Source organism: Solanum pennellii, chromosome 9 (genome assembly GCF_001406875.1).
Source record: "Solanum pennellii chromosome 9, SPENNV200".
Taxonomy (NCBI): domain Eukaryota; kingdom Viridiplantae; phylum Streptophyta; class Magnoliopsida; order Solanales; family Solanaceae; genus Solanum; species Solanum pennellii.
The window spans coordinates 79537826-79553976 of NC_028645.1; the positions used below are offsets into that span (position 1 = coordinate 79537826).

Below are 16151 nucleotides of genomic sequence, written 5' to 3' on the forward strand. Positions count from 1 at the left end.
ATATATATATATATATATATATATATATATATATATATATATATATATAGTAGATGTAGAATCTCTGATCGGCTTCTTCCTGTGTTTACTTCTTCATATATAAAACCTCGTCCCTTCTCCGCCACTACATAGGTACATGATGACTTTGTTCGTTAAGATCCAGAACATATAGGAAGGAATTATCTTATGTTTTTGCCTCTATGAAATTTGAATCCAAGTCTTTAATATTCATCTACTTCATTGACTATTAAGTCAAATTAGTAGCGACTTCCATTTTTCCAATTTGGTAATTCAAAATTGTCTTTTATATTGGCTTTTAGTTTCTTTTTTCTCATAGAAGACATAATGGAGTTAATTGGTTCTATCTTAAAAAATATCCTTGTTGGATGGAATTTAGCTCTAGATCCATTGTTCAGAATATTAATCATTTCTCACATAGAATAACCTTTGTTAATTTAATTAAACTTTCATTAATGGATGATTATGTATTTAGTGCATTTCACATGGCTTCCCACATGCTTTTTTTTTGGATATAATTATCTATCTTTTTGAACTATTCCCTTCCAACCAAGAATTCTACTAACCAACTACCCTCATTCCCACTTCAATTTTAGGTCATGTCTCTCACCACACACCTATTATCATATCTGGTATGAAAATGAATCAATAAACTAAGACAGAATAAGAAAGAAACTGAATTTATTAATTATCGAGACGGATTCAGAATTTAAATTTTATGAGTTTCTATAACAAATCAACTTAATATTCAATAATGACCAAACCAACTGGTTTTTAAGCTAAATATTCTTGTATATTTATCGAACAATTTTATTTTAAAAATATAATTATTACATAAAATTATTGAATTTACATGTATTCATAAATATTAAAGTAAAAAAGAAAAATACATCATACATTTATGCTAGATCGCACTCAATTGTCATAATCTATAGATAATTTAATAGCATACTCATCCCCTGCCATGCATATCTCCCTCTTAACATCAAAGGGGCAGATGTAGAGGATAATATATGGTTCAGCTGAATTTAATAACTTTGATTCGAATTTTTTATATATATATTAAAAGATTTATTTTTTTTAAAATAGTAAATATTAAATTTATAAATTCAATTATTAGTATTTGCAAATGTTATTTTAGAATTACATATAATTTATAAAATTTAAATCTTGAATATGTCCTTATCTGCACCTTTCTCCATCCCTAGCCCCGATATCACTACTTAACCTAGTTGGCTGGTCGATTGCCAAGAGGGGGGGAGGGGAGGCGATGGTGACCGTGCATAAGGGCTTTAAAAATGAATTTAGGTTATTAACGATGAATTAGTTAGAAATTATCGATAAATTTCATATTTTTCTAATATGTTGTCTATTATATATCCTTATTACTTTTGGGGTCTCCTACTTTTGACTGATTAATTTAATTAAAAGATGCCTTGGCAATTTGAATTCTAGAACTCACTCTTTAATTAGCCTTGATTCTTAGAGAGTTTATAGAATAAAGAATACACCATAATCATTTTGCAGTAAAATACAAGTAACTAAATATATTATATACTTATATATATGGTGCATTATGAAACTTCAAACAACATTATTCATCAAATAATTCTTCTTTATCAAGTGTTTTATTCCCTTATCAATTATCATAATCATTTCTTATAAGGTCTCCTTATAATATCACTAATCATTGCACCAACCGATAGTGCCATACTGGCTAGTCAAAAACAAATATCATTAATGAAAAATGGAGTATATATGTTCTCACTTAAGTTAATGTAAGAAAATAGTTATATAATTATATTGTATAAAAAGTAATTAAAGATTACTTTATTTGATAGCATTGTTTATAACCTAAAAGAAATGGTAATTACCCTTCCGCGTGGCCCACGATTTAGGCTCGGGACTTTCATGTTAGAGTTTTCAAGTTTGAAATCCCTTGCCAGCGAAAGTAAGGGGTTTGCTTTTTTGATCGAGCTTGTTGTTATATGTGGTTTGCGAGATATTACATCGTAATGGAATTTTACTTATGTGTACCCAAAGAATAGCGACTACATGTTTATAATAATAAAAAAAATGATGATTAAGTATATTTTTATTATATGTTAAATCACATTGATAATCATTTAAGAGTATATAACTTAAATACTTTATATAAGTAGTTTTTTGATTATCTTAAGTTGATATATTAGAATAGTCACTTGTGATTGCTAAGTAAATATATTGTATAAATGATTAGAATCTTATTATTGTTAGGTAAGGGTTAAAGTGATTGGCTAGAAACTTAGTATTATACTTGTATATTTACATCTTATATTATAAAAAATTCTTATTAATAGTTCTAGAGAAGAACTTTATGTTATTAATTAATAAAGTAGTTCAATGATTGGAGTGGAGGGTCTAACAACTATTCCAACTTCCAACTTCCCCATCTCCCCATGTGACTACTTTTGGGATGTTGGGTGTGGACAAAACAAATATTGAAGAATCTTACCATATTGGTAGATTCAGATAATTTTACTTATCCAAAAATTATCAATCAGAGAGACAATCTTACATTCATATGTGGAAACAGGTATAATTTTTTAATGATAGTATTTATATTCTTTGACCATTATAGTAATTTGTGTGACATAATTTAAATCGGTATAGAGTTTGAAGAGGCAAAACTTATGTAATTTAGACACTAAACATGTTTATAACAGTTCAATCATTAACCCAAAAAAATATTGCTTGCCCCAAACCTCTCAAAAGCATTAATCAATTTTTATATTCCATGTCCTTATTTGTGCATCAATTACCACATGGAGGACCATTAAAACTCTAGCATTTTGATAAACTAGGAAGTATACCCACTATTCTCCTTAATTTAGTTGCTTGTGCAACTTAATAAAGAGTCATATAAAGGTATGTCGCCATGTGTAATTATTCTTTAAATCACAAAGTGAACCTAAATCACAAATAAATTATGTGTCTCCATGTAATTTGAGAGTTTTATATCTTTAATATTTTCAATCCTTTTGATCATTACAATAAATAAAGATTTTGTGTAATTGAATAATTAACGGTTGTAACATGATTGTTGTTATATTATATGTAACGGTGATAATATAATTATCGTTATGTTATATTTAGCGACAATAAGATAATATTAGTATTTATGATTAGCACATCATGAAAATTTCTTTAAAGCCTTTAGAGACTCTAGACGCAAAAACATTAACTTAATTACTGTTATATATATTTTTACAATAATATTGTCGTTAAAAGGAAAATTTATTGCTACTAAATGTCTCGCGAATGTGGTAGGGGAAAGGAAAATTGTGCTTCATGCTAAAGTCATCATGCATGATGATATAGAATTGTATAAAGACATCAACATATTGTAGCAACTAGCAAGGCAAAAATAGAAACTCCATATCATGATGATGAGAAATCATAGAAAAGGTGAGAAGAACCCAATTAGAAATCGGAAAAGGATTTGTGGGGCAAAGTGGCTGAAATAGAAAAATGAGGAAATTGACTTTTGTGGAAGTTATGTTTATTTTATTTAAAGAATGAAAGTAACACTTGCTCTTAATCAAAAGTCTCGAATTCGAGTACCCTCTAACGTGAAATTTTTCTATGTGGATTTAAATTTAATCAAACTCTAACGTGAATATTAGATAGATGGCCAATGGATTTTGAATTGAATTTGGTGGAAATTATTGGGCCTTTTGAGATGTGACTACACTATTGTAATTTGTTTTGTTTTTGTAGGAACCTTTTGAGGCCATCCCCATGTGAACTTCTATCAATTTGTCACGTGACAGGTTTTCTTGTAGTAGAAAATTTCCCAATCTCAAAGATAATATATTTGTGGATTAAATTTTATTTTTTTGTTAAGTTGAGATTAATAGATAAAAGGGCTGATTAAAATGTATTGGAGAAATTTATGGGTAGATAATCTTGTAAGACACTTAAAAACTCCTCATTTTAATAAAAAGTTAGAAAAACCAGATGATCATATATTATATTGAATTCTTTTAGTGAAAATTTTTAATTACGATACTGCATATGAAGAAGTAAATGATAAGACGAGTGACAATTTGAAAACGTGTCCAGAGAAATGACATGTGCCATATTTCACGCATGCTTGTCTCGGGACATTACATGTAATATACGACACATGTCATCTATGCATGCTAGGTCAACATAACATGACTTATTACACATAGCAATTGTCACTAATTTACTAATAGTCAGTCCATGTTTACAAGGGGCAGGTCAAACAACCAGATACTCTCGATTGACAAGCTTCTATGGATGAGGATGAGGTGTACATGATACTAGAGCGAATACTACGTTTGAGTGGAAAAGAAAATGAAGAATTTTATAAGACAAACGCATTTTCAGAGCTCGATGAAACATAGCTCAAAAGATAAAATTTGTGTAGACTTAAACCCAAAGAAAACAATGTGTCATGGACTTGGTGGTCATAATAAATTCAATTTATTGCTTATTTGTGTTTGTAGTTAATGTTCCATCGAACTTATATTATATAATATTCTTAATAAGTATTAAGTTGGCTTCGTTTGACAGGAGAAAATTGAAAATATCATTATTAATACAGGACAATCAATGTTCAATACCTTCTAGCTAAGATTTGATTACAAAATACCAAAAAGCAAGGCCGAATAACAATTCCTCAATGGGCATTCAAGACTTAAGAGGGTCATCCAGAAAGACATGTGTTAAGATCAACCTGGCTCAAGTTCGAAACTCGATAGATGATAAGCTTGCCCCTCTATCCTACTCCACTTAAACACCAGTTTTTTTGTCTACAGGAGGGTCCGAACTCAGGACATGTGCCTAACCCACACATCATTAATGCTCTTACAACTATATCAAAGTCCTGGATCACGGAACAAGATCTATCTCATGCTTAAACAAGTTCCTAATCCACTAAACTTTTTATGTGGTGTGATGAATTGACAACATGACTCGTATCTTTAGTCTTTTAATATTAGTATTTGTATTTACAATTGTATTCTCTCCTATTGTTTTCTTGAAAAGCTTCAGAGATACTAGGGCAGATTCAGGATTTGCACAGCAGGGAAGAATTCAATTAGACTTCATCTCAATATCAGTATTGTCTTTTGTATCTGGTTCATCGCCAGGAAGAAGACCAAGTAGGGGCAAAGGCAATAGAGAGCTGAGATTGCAGAGAATTATCAGAAAAGCCAAGTTGTCAAACCTGTCCTTGGTGACACCAAATACCTGGGTTAGAGCTGCGCCAATTAGACCTCCAAGAACACTCCCTCCATTGGATATGGACATAAGGGTCGCGAAGAGAGTTGCTTCCATTCCTTGTGGACAAATTCTTGCAGCTAGTACTAAAACAGGCATGAAAGATGCCTGAAAAGGTAACAAGTCAGACAATGCTGATAAAGAGGTTGCCGGAATACTCTTCAACTCTATGTTAGAAAAACGTTAACGATTCAATTTCAGTTTTACATACATATATTAAAAGATAATGCAGGAGCACGTTAGACTCAAAATGGAACTTAAGGAAACGGACTTCCAAAGCATTTGCCAAGTTTACCCTTTGCTATACTCTAGCAGATTATGTGAATTGCCGTAAAAAGCTAACTTGCCAAAACCCAAAAGAGAACACCCATGTTTCTTCCCCTCATCTATCTAATAAGTGATCTCATCAAATGGCTTGGATGTAAGCTTTCACTCATTTTTCCAAGTTCACCCACTGCTATCTTCGAACAATTTGTATATGATGTGCTAAAAGAAGGTTATATCACCAAAATTTAAACTGAACGCTTATGTTTCCCTCAGTACTCTAATCAGATAACCGTTCTCCTAAAAGACACCAAAAGATCTGTTCTTAAATAGTTTTTGTATTCTATAAAAAGCCATACACCATTTTTATTTGTTTCACATTTATTCAGCACGTAGTGGGGCTTCATCAATGTGGTGAAAGCTTCCTCCTTTGTACTTTCAACTTTGGTTTTGAGAAATCTAAAAATCATTATTTTGACCATTCACCTATTCTTGCAAAAGGTTCACTCTAATACGACATAAAAGATGTAGAATATCTAACCAAAACCTTAAGCTAATGATAGGGCGGTCAAGACCTTGATAAATCCCTTTAGATGCCCTTTTATAGTCGAGACCATATAGTTCAAGAATAGAGATAGAGTTTCTATAAGATGGAGCCTAATGAAGATTATCTTTCTACTTATTAAAACTCATGCTGGCCAAAGAAAATCTAGTTCTACATCACATAGCAGTCCTAGATACACAGTTTTATATTCATAGCAGTTACCTGAAATTAGCATTCCAAAGAATTATAGAGTTAATGTGCAAGTACATTTTTACAAAATTTATTTGGCTCTATGGCTGCTATAGTTCTTAACTGGAATACAGACCTAATTGGAATTCATGAGACACTCTACATACATGAAAAATTACATAATCACTTCAGAGGCATATCCAAGATTTTAGATCTATGGATTCAACCCTTTTAAGTTCTTAACATTAAACCCATTATATTTTAAAGTGATGAGTTCATATTTTTTTGCAGTTTTAATTTATTTTTACATGTAAATTTGTACTCCAAATGGGAAGACTAGGTTCAAATGAACCCGCTTTCGAAAGCCGTAATCGCCCCTGAATCATTTTCATTATGTCCCAGTTCAATTGTTTCCGAAAGAAAGAAACTCTCAAGTTCTCTTTCTCAAAAAAAAAACTCTCAAGTTGTTGTTTCTCACTAGCCAAATACATTTTTGTAGGTAGGTTCAGTGAGTTTCATCTTGCATGAAGTTAGCCATTATATCCTTTAATTGTTTTGTGAGCCTTCACTGCATTATTATTTTGATTGGTACGCTTGATTTATGCTTCACAGATTTTCAACTAAGCAAGACTGCACTCAAGTATAAGAAAAAAATTTACCTGACCCAGAACAGTTATAATCAAGGAATCTCCAATAGCAAACCACTCATCACTAATGCCAAACTGCCGGTTCAATCCAGTCACAAGAAGAACCTAATACAAACAAATCATACTCGGAAGTAAATCATGACCCAAAACATAAGAAAAATCATAAAGCTGAAGTAGAAAATATGTTGGAACACATACCTGTGTCATACCAAGAGCTGTACCAATGAGAGTCATTACGAGGAATATCTTCCGTAGAGGAACTTTCTTTAAAAACCCATTATAAAGCCCCACACCAATAAGTGATGCAACTGAAGTGACAAGCTTAACACGACCAAGGAATTCCGGAGTGAAACCAAGTTTGTTTGTCCTACAATCAGGACAAACTTCTATTAGATTTGTGCATGTATGTTTATATTATTTAAAAATTTAAACATGAAACAGCACATACGTGAAGAAAAACATAGCAGAATCTGACTGTGGCGTAGCCTGCCATAAGAAAATAAATAAGGTGGGAAGTAGAACGCTAGGCTGCTTAACAGCTCCCCATAACTGGGTAAAATTGTTTTTTGAGCTCTCTATGAAGCCATTGCCTAAAGAAGCTCCCCTTGCTGGGCCTCGCACAGGCTGTTCTTTCACAAGTACAGATACCGCAGATGTTATGAGTGGAAGTAATGATGTTGCACCAAAAACAAACCTGGCGGTACAAAAACAATTAGATTAACCCACCAGGACCATTAGTATTACTCACAAGGCCACAATCATATGATACTCAGAAGTATGACAAAGTAACATACCTCACACCATAAGCCTCCACAAGGGAGCCACTAAAGTAGGCACTCACAATTCCCCCAAATGCCGAAGAACCCCAGCACAATGACTGAAGAGATCCTGACATGCTTTGAGACTCACCGCGTGCCCTCTCAACAACCATGGAATCTACAACCTACATGATTACTCAATTACATATGCCAGCTGAATGTGATGCAAAATTAAGATACCAGCTGGAAAAAGAGGAACATTACAAACAAACAAAGAAAAGATTAACTCAAATTCATTAGGCCAGTAACTCCATTGGTTTGAACATGTGTGACAACCAAACATCAAGTCCAATAATTCCCAAGTGACATTAATATTGTCAAGATATCAACACAAGCATCAGTTGATGACGCAGCAGCGGGTTCATAGCAGTGGTTGGAGCTATAGCCTGTGACGTGATAATATCATTAACATTGTCCAAGCAAGAATATACAGTCCATCCACACTACACTATACAACTCTTGAATTTGCATAGCATATCCAATTACAAACTACAAACGGCTCAGTCTAAAATAAGTTCTAATGCTCCCACCCGGGCAACCCCAAAGCCTTCTTTCGAGAAGACGGTGGTGTTCAGGTCAGCTTGTGCACAACGCGACTATTGCACCAGGTATCTGATACCACCCACCAGAAACAGTACTGGGTAACTTGTCCACTAGGCTTAGGCAGATGGGAAGAAATTATTGAGTTTTGTTTGCCTCCACTAAGATTTGAACATGAGCCTTCATGGTTCTTATGCCATTTTTATCCTCGAAAAAGGAGTAGCAGCATCATAACTTCTGCTCATTCATCACTCGGGTTTAAAAAATCATCACTCACTAAATGTACGGTAGTTCTCATGAGAAAGTAGTAACTGTAAAAGTAGACGCCAACAACATTTGTGGAGAGAAAACACATGACTTTGCAAACTCGAGTGCTCAGAATAAAAGTAGAACAGACACTAGGAGTGTTGTAAAAGTCATTTGGCACGGCTAGCCAGCATGGCCCAACTAGGTGAAGATTTAGTGAGAGTGCTTCCAAAGTGATAAGCAGGTCGTCAGACTCCTCTCATTTTGATACTCCCACAACCACAAATGACAAATGCAAGTGATCTTTTGTTCTCTTCTCATGTCTTCTGAGAACAAGCAATGAAACCTCGGAAATGGTAAGGGACACAGCAAAGGATGAGGTATAAAAACTTAAGTTAGATAGTTGTGTACTACCTGACATTTCTTGGAAAAAGCCCTCACCGTGATACATATTTGACGCACCAGTGGACTCTAGACAACCTTTCTGAAATTTTGAGATACCCTTTTTCATACTAGTTTGATAAGTTCTTCTCTCAAATGAGTTCTTGAAAACTTGGAACATACTATGGTGCGACTAAGTCTCAGGCCTCACCTATGGCCCTGTTGCCAAGGTTGCAACTAAGGACTTCCTTCAAATTTTCAAAAGGCAAAACACATTTACACAAGTAAATCTCATGTATAATGGGCAAGAGTTTTTTATTATGCAATGGAATACCTGAACAAAAATGAGAGCATAACGAGTACTCAACTAATACTAAAGGTCAAAAGCCAAACAGATTGTCATTAACCTTCGGAGTTCAGACCAGTTACAAAATATAACTAGGCAATGAACATAACAGCACTAGTCTCAATTTATTGAAACTAACTAGGAACAAAAGGAACTTACAACATCTGAGAAAGCGACAGAAAGAGAACCAATAAGTATGGAGAAGGCAGCACTATACTTGCTATCAACGAAGGTGGCCATCAAAAACCATGAGAATGCTCCAAGAAGCCCTGAGAGTACCAAGTATGATCTCCTCCGGTATCCAAAGAGTGGGAAGGAATCACTATACATGAAAAGCTCACGTCATGAAATCTTTCTTTAACTAGCTAGATGAATAAGGATGAAAAAAAAGTTGAGTCCAACCTGATGAAACCATACAATGGTTTCACGAGCCATGGCAATGATGAGAAACCAGATATGACAGCTGTCTAGTCATTCACATATGAATGTGTCAGTCTGTGGACTCAACCAAAATGGTGAGGGGAAAAGAGAGAAGAAATGTGCAAATAGGGGTCCATTGAAGAAGGAAGAAAATTTTGGGATAGTAACAAAATAGAAAGAAAGTTTTAAGTAAAACAAAAAGAATAACTGACGGCTGTGGCAGTCTAAATTCGAGAGGGAATTGTATTTTAAAAGACTGAATGTGACTGTAGTTTAAATTCCAAAACAACTCTTAAATACAGTACGACAGTTAGATTCCTCAATCCAGGAAAATATACTAAAAGCATCTTTGGCTAGAATCTGGAGTTTGAATTTGATGAAAATAATTTTGTTCCACTAGGAAGATTGACAAATAACAGGAAATAATTTACTCTATCAGGATGACATACCTCTGCAGGATCTAGGTGTAGGTCATCTTTCAAGTAAAAGCTTACAGCAAGCCTAGCAAGGCCCAGGACGCCTTGAACAAAATATACCATAGCAACAGCAATGTTATCTGGGGTTAGATCAACTCCAAAGCAACTGATTGAACTTAAAGAATATTTGTTCTTGTGAGGCACACTTTTATTGGACAAGACAGAATCTTCTTTAATAGTGGTTGTTGGTTGATCCCCCTTTCCTGCACAAGATCATATTGGAGAACATAAATAAGATTGAGATGGCCAAAAAAGAACCACTACACAAACAGAATAGTAGAAAGGAGCTCATATTGTGACATGAGCCACCATGTATGAGGATTGATAGGTGCTAAATCCATGATGATGACAACTTACTGAATACTAAGCACCAAAAACGGAAATGATATATAACAGCAAATTCTTACTGGAAAGTAGGCAATCCACAAAATATTACTGAAAAGGAGGTTATATTGAGGAATTTTTCCGAGAAGAGTTTAGGCTAAAGAGATCAAGATCTGCTAAAAATATACTGAATAATACACAGGAATCCATACATGGACTGCTAAGTTTAGTCTAAGGTACACCAACTCTCTCAGCTACGATCAGATGTGGCTCTCACTGATGATTGAACATCATGAGCCATAAGGTACAAAAATAAAGCATATTAGAGCATTCAAATTCCATTATGCAAAGTTTTTGCTTCCACTCTAAACTATAAATTACCCTCTAAAGAATCCTTCTCCGAAAAAAGTTATTTGCATATCCAATATGACATTGACAATCATATGCTCCTCTAGATTGACTTTTAAGCAGCCAGTTCCTTTTAATTCATCCTATAATTTTGATGAAATAAGGAGAATTCAATGATAAGCATCAAGAAGATGCAAAAAGTTCTAATCCATCTATAATTCTTTCTAGTTTCCTGTGTTAAATTACCTCCTTATGGTCATGCCAACTCACTCTTCCCAATTTGTACAACAACACTGTAGAAATGAACCATACTCTAATCTATCGTTATGAGTTCCAAATTATGAAAAGTTTATTTTTAAATGGAACTTAGGATGCAATCACAAAAAGACTTGACGAATTTTTTGCATTTGTTGTGGAGTTGTTAACAGCCCGCTTGACATGCTAAACTCTTAAAGCTCAGTCTAGGCGCTTCGCGTCACTTAACCTGCTCTTTATTACAGATAGCACACTGTTTCAACGCCCCAGGCATTCTCTTAAGAAGTACAATATTAAACCATAAGAGTAGATGATGAAGCAATATACTAATTGTTAGAGAATATATTAGTGATTAGGAATAGGAAACTAAAAATGTAGTAAAATAAAGTAGTTGCTAACCTCAGTAAGAAATTTTCTTCTAATCACAATTTAAAATGATTATGAAGTTGATTGACATGGGTTTTTAGTTCACCTATTCTAATTCATTATAGATTTTTAGTTCTCTGATCCATATAATTATTGTTTGTTATTATATTTGGTTTTGCTTTTATTTCATTTTTTTCTCTCTATTGTTTGAATTTCATCAAATGTCCCAAAATGCCTTTTGAATCTTGTGGACCTAAGCATGTCGTGTGAGATGTTGGAATTAAATAGTTACCATCTATAGAAAGTAATATTCTTATGGAATTAAATATGCCTTTTTTCTCTATTTGTGTCTTTTTTTTGTTAAAGTCCACACTTTATTTGCATTTTGCTTTTGGTAACACTGCCTCAAGGCCATATTGACCCAGGACAGTATATTAAGAAGTAGATCTTCAATTGCCTTCTATCCAGCTCAAAACTATATCTATCAACAACCACACACTCGAACCAGATTCTGGAGCTGCTAAATCACTCAATTAGCTTTCCTTTATTTTTAAAACATAGCCTTGAAAGAAAAGCTAATAACTTCAAATTTCATTTTTAATAGTTCAACTAAGCTAAACCAAAGAAGAATGTCGCAGTAAGGTGACAATCACGGTAAAATTAGTCTACTTATGATGAATTCTCCTAGTTCTAGCAAAATGTAGAACAAATATAATGGATAAGATACCGATCAAAAATATAACTAACAGATAAGTTAGGATTAAGGTATAGTTGATTGATTGAGCTAAGTAAAAATAAATTAATAATCAAAAAAGCGAAATTAATCAGGTCCACACAATTAGAATTGATTGAGCTAAGTAGCAAACTCACGATTTCTAGAATCTATCAGCGGTTCAGTCTCAGCATCTCGACGGACGGAACCAGCTGGCATCTGTACTGAGACTGACATTTTGGAGTCCGGTGGCTCAAAAGGCGGTCTCCGGCGGGAGGAGCCAGCGGAGATGGTGAAGGAAAGCGGCTTCCGGCGGCGAAAACGAGAGAGGATTGGAGAGAGGGAGAGGAAGGAGAAAAGAGGATTAACTGAGGGTAAGATTGAGAATGAGATTGAATTGGGAGTTATTGTAGCCATTATTTTTAATTTTTTTAGTTATGAAACTGCTTTGATTCGTACAATCTACTTGTGATTTTTTAAATGAGAAATTGGATTATAAAATGAGTTAAAAGATTAGTTTTTGTGTTCATGAACATCTCTCAAAAATAACATGATCCCATATCCTATGCAAATCCCGAAATTGCCCTTGATTAAATAAAAATTTGCATAAAATTGTATAAAAAAATAATTTCTTAATTTTTTTAAAATATTTTTCTTACTTTATTATTTGGGAAAAATTGTATATAATAGCAAACTAATAACCTAAAATAAATGGAATAGCTAGGGTTTGATTTAATTGTGCTCCATAGCAAACGTTTGCAAAAAATTGTCAGGCGCCTCTCTCCCAAATATCTCGCTCGCCACTCTCCTCCAATCTCTCGCTCGCCACTCTCCTCCAATCTCTCGCTCGCTTCCTCACTTTTTATACAAACACAAGTGTGTAAAAATTATTTCTAATTGTATAAAACAGAAAAAATTGTGTAAATACATATATTTTTGTTCCCCTCTCTCTCATCTTCCAGATCTCGCTCGCCACTTTCCCAAATCTCGCTCGCCACCCTCGCCTTTCTCACTATACAAACAGAAGCGAAATGTATAAATTATGTTTCTGTTTGTATAAAGCGTGTACATATATTTTCGTCCTATACACTTATAATTATACAATAAAAATACTCCCCTGCCCAGTTTCTTTTGCCTTTCTCTCTTTCTCATTTTATACAATTTTCAGATTGTATCTAATTTCTCTCTTTCTCGTTTTATACAACTCGATTCAATTGTATATTCCTTGTCAAATCTCTTTTGTCTTTCTCTCTTTCTCATTTTATACAAATTCAAACTGCATATAATCGTTCTATACACTTATAATAATACAATTCATTTTATACACTTCATTTTTTATACAGTTCTCTGCCCAAGTGTCTTTCTCTTTCTTGTTTTATACACTTCGTTTTATACAATTTGCTTCAACTGTATATACATAGCGAATTATACAGTTTCTATGTTTGTTATGGAACGCAATTATCCAAATTTTACTATAACATACAAATATGAATTTTGTATTCACTATATGTAAAAGTTGCCCTATTATTTTCTTATCAATTGGAATTCATAAACTTTAAAATTCGAATATTGGGAGAATTGGGTTTGACTTCATAAAAATAGGTTGTCACCTGTCTATGCAACTTTTTTCTATTTTCTCTGCCACTTGTCCATTTCTTTGGGCTGGTTTTGTGGTCCATAATCTCAATTTCTCAAATAATAAGCTTACAAAGAAGTCCAACTCAATTAATTAGTTCAAAAAAATAGAATTTTGTCAAAACTTGAATTTCTTAATGTTTTCTAGATATTAATTTTCTTACTTATTATCAATATTGAAAACTAAATAACAAAATTTCACTTTTTTTTTAAAAAAATATTTTGTAGGAACATATTTTTTTTGGAAAACATTTTTGTTCACACCAAACACATCTTAAGGGTGTGTCTAATAAGGAAGAAAATATTTTTCAATATTTTCACGTTTAATTCGTCAAAACATCTTATCTAGTTAAAATAAGAATGAATGAAAAATAATTTTTCTATAATAGGAGTAAGTAAATCAAATTGCATGAGTAATATTAATCTAAATATGTTGTCTCCTCATCAACCACTCACACTGTACTAAAAATGATCGTTAACGTTAATTAATTAATAATTATCGTTAAATATGTATTTTTAGATGCAGTTAACATTTTTTGTAAATATCGCTAAAACTTATAAGAATATTGGATCCAATTGAAATTAACTAATTCCGATAAAAGTTTTGTCAATTTTTTGTTAATATACATGTTTATTATTGCTAAAAAAATATTTTAATCGCATTGAATCATCCTCAACCCTCGTACTCACTCCCAGTCTCATTTGATCGCGCTTCCTCAGTATTTTGATAAATAACACATAAATATTTGTAGAATAATATTTCTTATTGACTTATCGATTATTCGTATACTTTTTAAAAAGATATTTTTCTTCGTACCGATTACGCTCTCTATATATAAGAAAAAAGCCAAGGAGAAAGTTAAAGGAGTACTGTAGAGAGGTAAACATTGGTAATGAGTTACATTTATGGTCCCAATTCCCAACTTGCATTCATAATTTATCTCTACAGTCTGAGCTCTAAGCTTCCCATGCCTGTCTCCTCTTATCCAACCATATCTTCCTCAGCTCCTTTCAGGTTTTATTACTCCAACGACCCATTTTTCTTTTTCTTTTTTCGTACAAGCATCTATCGAAAATAATCTAATGTCCGTTAATCAAAATTCACCATCGAGAGCGAGGGAAGAGCCTCAACTTTAGATTAAATTGGTTTCATCATTCACATTATTTCCTCGTTCAGCAATTGATTGTGCAAGTATTTGTTGAAGAAGAAGGAAGCTGGTGATTGGAACATGTCCAACGAAGCTAACTGATCTGTCTGCAGCAATTCTTGATGAAGAAGGAAGTTGACGATTGGAACAATCAATATAATCCTTGTTTTTTATTATCTTAATCATGATATAATTCTAGACGAAATATAATCCTAATTATCATAGGTAGTGTGACTCTAATTCTTTGAGTATGGAGTTAAAAGGGTAAAAAAAATTGTCAAAAATTCCAAAAGGGCATATCAATTTTTTTTAAAAACCAAAACGGTAAAATCGCTCACGATGTAGCGACTTTGGCCGTCTGAAAAAGCAAAATCACTGCAATAGCAGCGATTTCTTAAATTTGCTTTTAAAAAAAAATTAAACAAATCGCTCCACACGGAGCAATTTTCAAATCAAAAAAAAATATTATTTTTGTTTATAAGTAATTTTTAATTTTTAATTTTATTTTTTGCTTTATTTAAAAAAAAATTGATTCAATTTTTTTTTAAAAAAAAAAACATTGGCAGTGATTTTAATTAATTTTTTTTAAAAAAATTAAATCTTTGTAAAGGCAGCGATTTACACTTAATTAATATATTTTTTTTTTGAAAATTTAATTAAATCATTGCAAAAAAAAATTAACCGATTAAATTAAGTTTTCAAAAAAAATTAAAAATTTAAGTGTAAAGCAAAAAAGAAGAAGTTTTATGTAAGTCGCTGCAAAAGCAGCGACTTATTAAAAAATTATATTTTTTTTTAATTTTGAAAATAGCTCCACTTGGAGCAACTTGTTTAAACTTTTTTTTTAAAAAAAAAGGAAATTTAAGAAATCGCTGCTACAGCAGCGATTTTGCTTTTTTCGACGGACAAACTCGCTACGTCGTGAGCGATTTTGCCGTTTTGGTAAAAAAAAATTGATATATCCTTTTGAATTTTTAACAATTTTTTTTATCCTTTTGACTCCGAACTCCTAATTCTTTAGCAGTGTTATAAATTCGTCAGTCAGCTTCGTTGGATCTGTTCCTTTGACATGCTCCAATCACCTTCCTTCTTGAAGAGATTTGCTGCAGACATGTCAGTCAACTTCATTAACTATGTTCCTTCGACATGTTCCAATCATCAACTTTCTTCTTCTTTAACAGTATT

The 16151-nt window shown here is 32.8% G+C and overlaps 1 protein-coding gene across 1 annotated transcript; it reads right to left on the bottom strand.

The window, feature by feature from the left end:
• Positions 1-4591: 4591 nt before the first annotated feature.
• Positions 4592-12689, bottom strand: LOC107031528 (folate-biopterin transporter 1, chloroplastic). The gene is made up of 9 exons (XM_015232940.2): positions 12342-12689; positions 10152-10381; positions 9685-9749; positions 9442-9604; positions 7746-7894; positions 7400-7645; positions 7150-7318; positions 6964-7056; positions 4592-5415 (listed from the first exon to the last, which is right to left on the bottom strand). Exons 1-9 carry the CDS (start codon positions 12598-12600, stop codon positions 5122-5124), a joined length of 1668 nt encoding a protein of 555 aa, XP_015088426.1. The 5' UTR covers positions 12601-12689; the 3' UTR covers positions 4592-5121.
• Positions 12690-16151: the final 3462 nt, after the last annotated feature.

Coding starts and splice junctions, on each gene's coding strand:
- LOC107031528 (XM_015232940.2), bottom strand. CDS start 12,600: ATGGCTACAATAACTCCCAATTCAATCTCATTCTCAATCTTACCCTCA. Junction 9,750..10,151: donor TACACCTAGATCCTGCAGAG/GTATGTCATCCT, acceptor GTGAATGACTAG/ACAGCTGTCATATCTGGTTT. Junction 7,646..7,745: donor GTGGAGGCTTATGGTGTGAG/GTATGTTACTTT, acceptor TTGTACCGCCAG/GTTTGTTTTTGGTGCAACAT.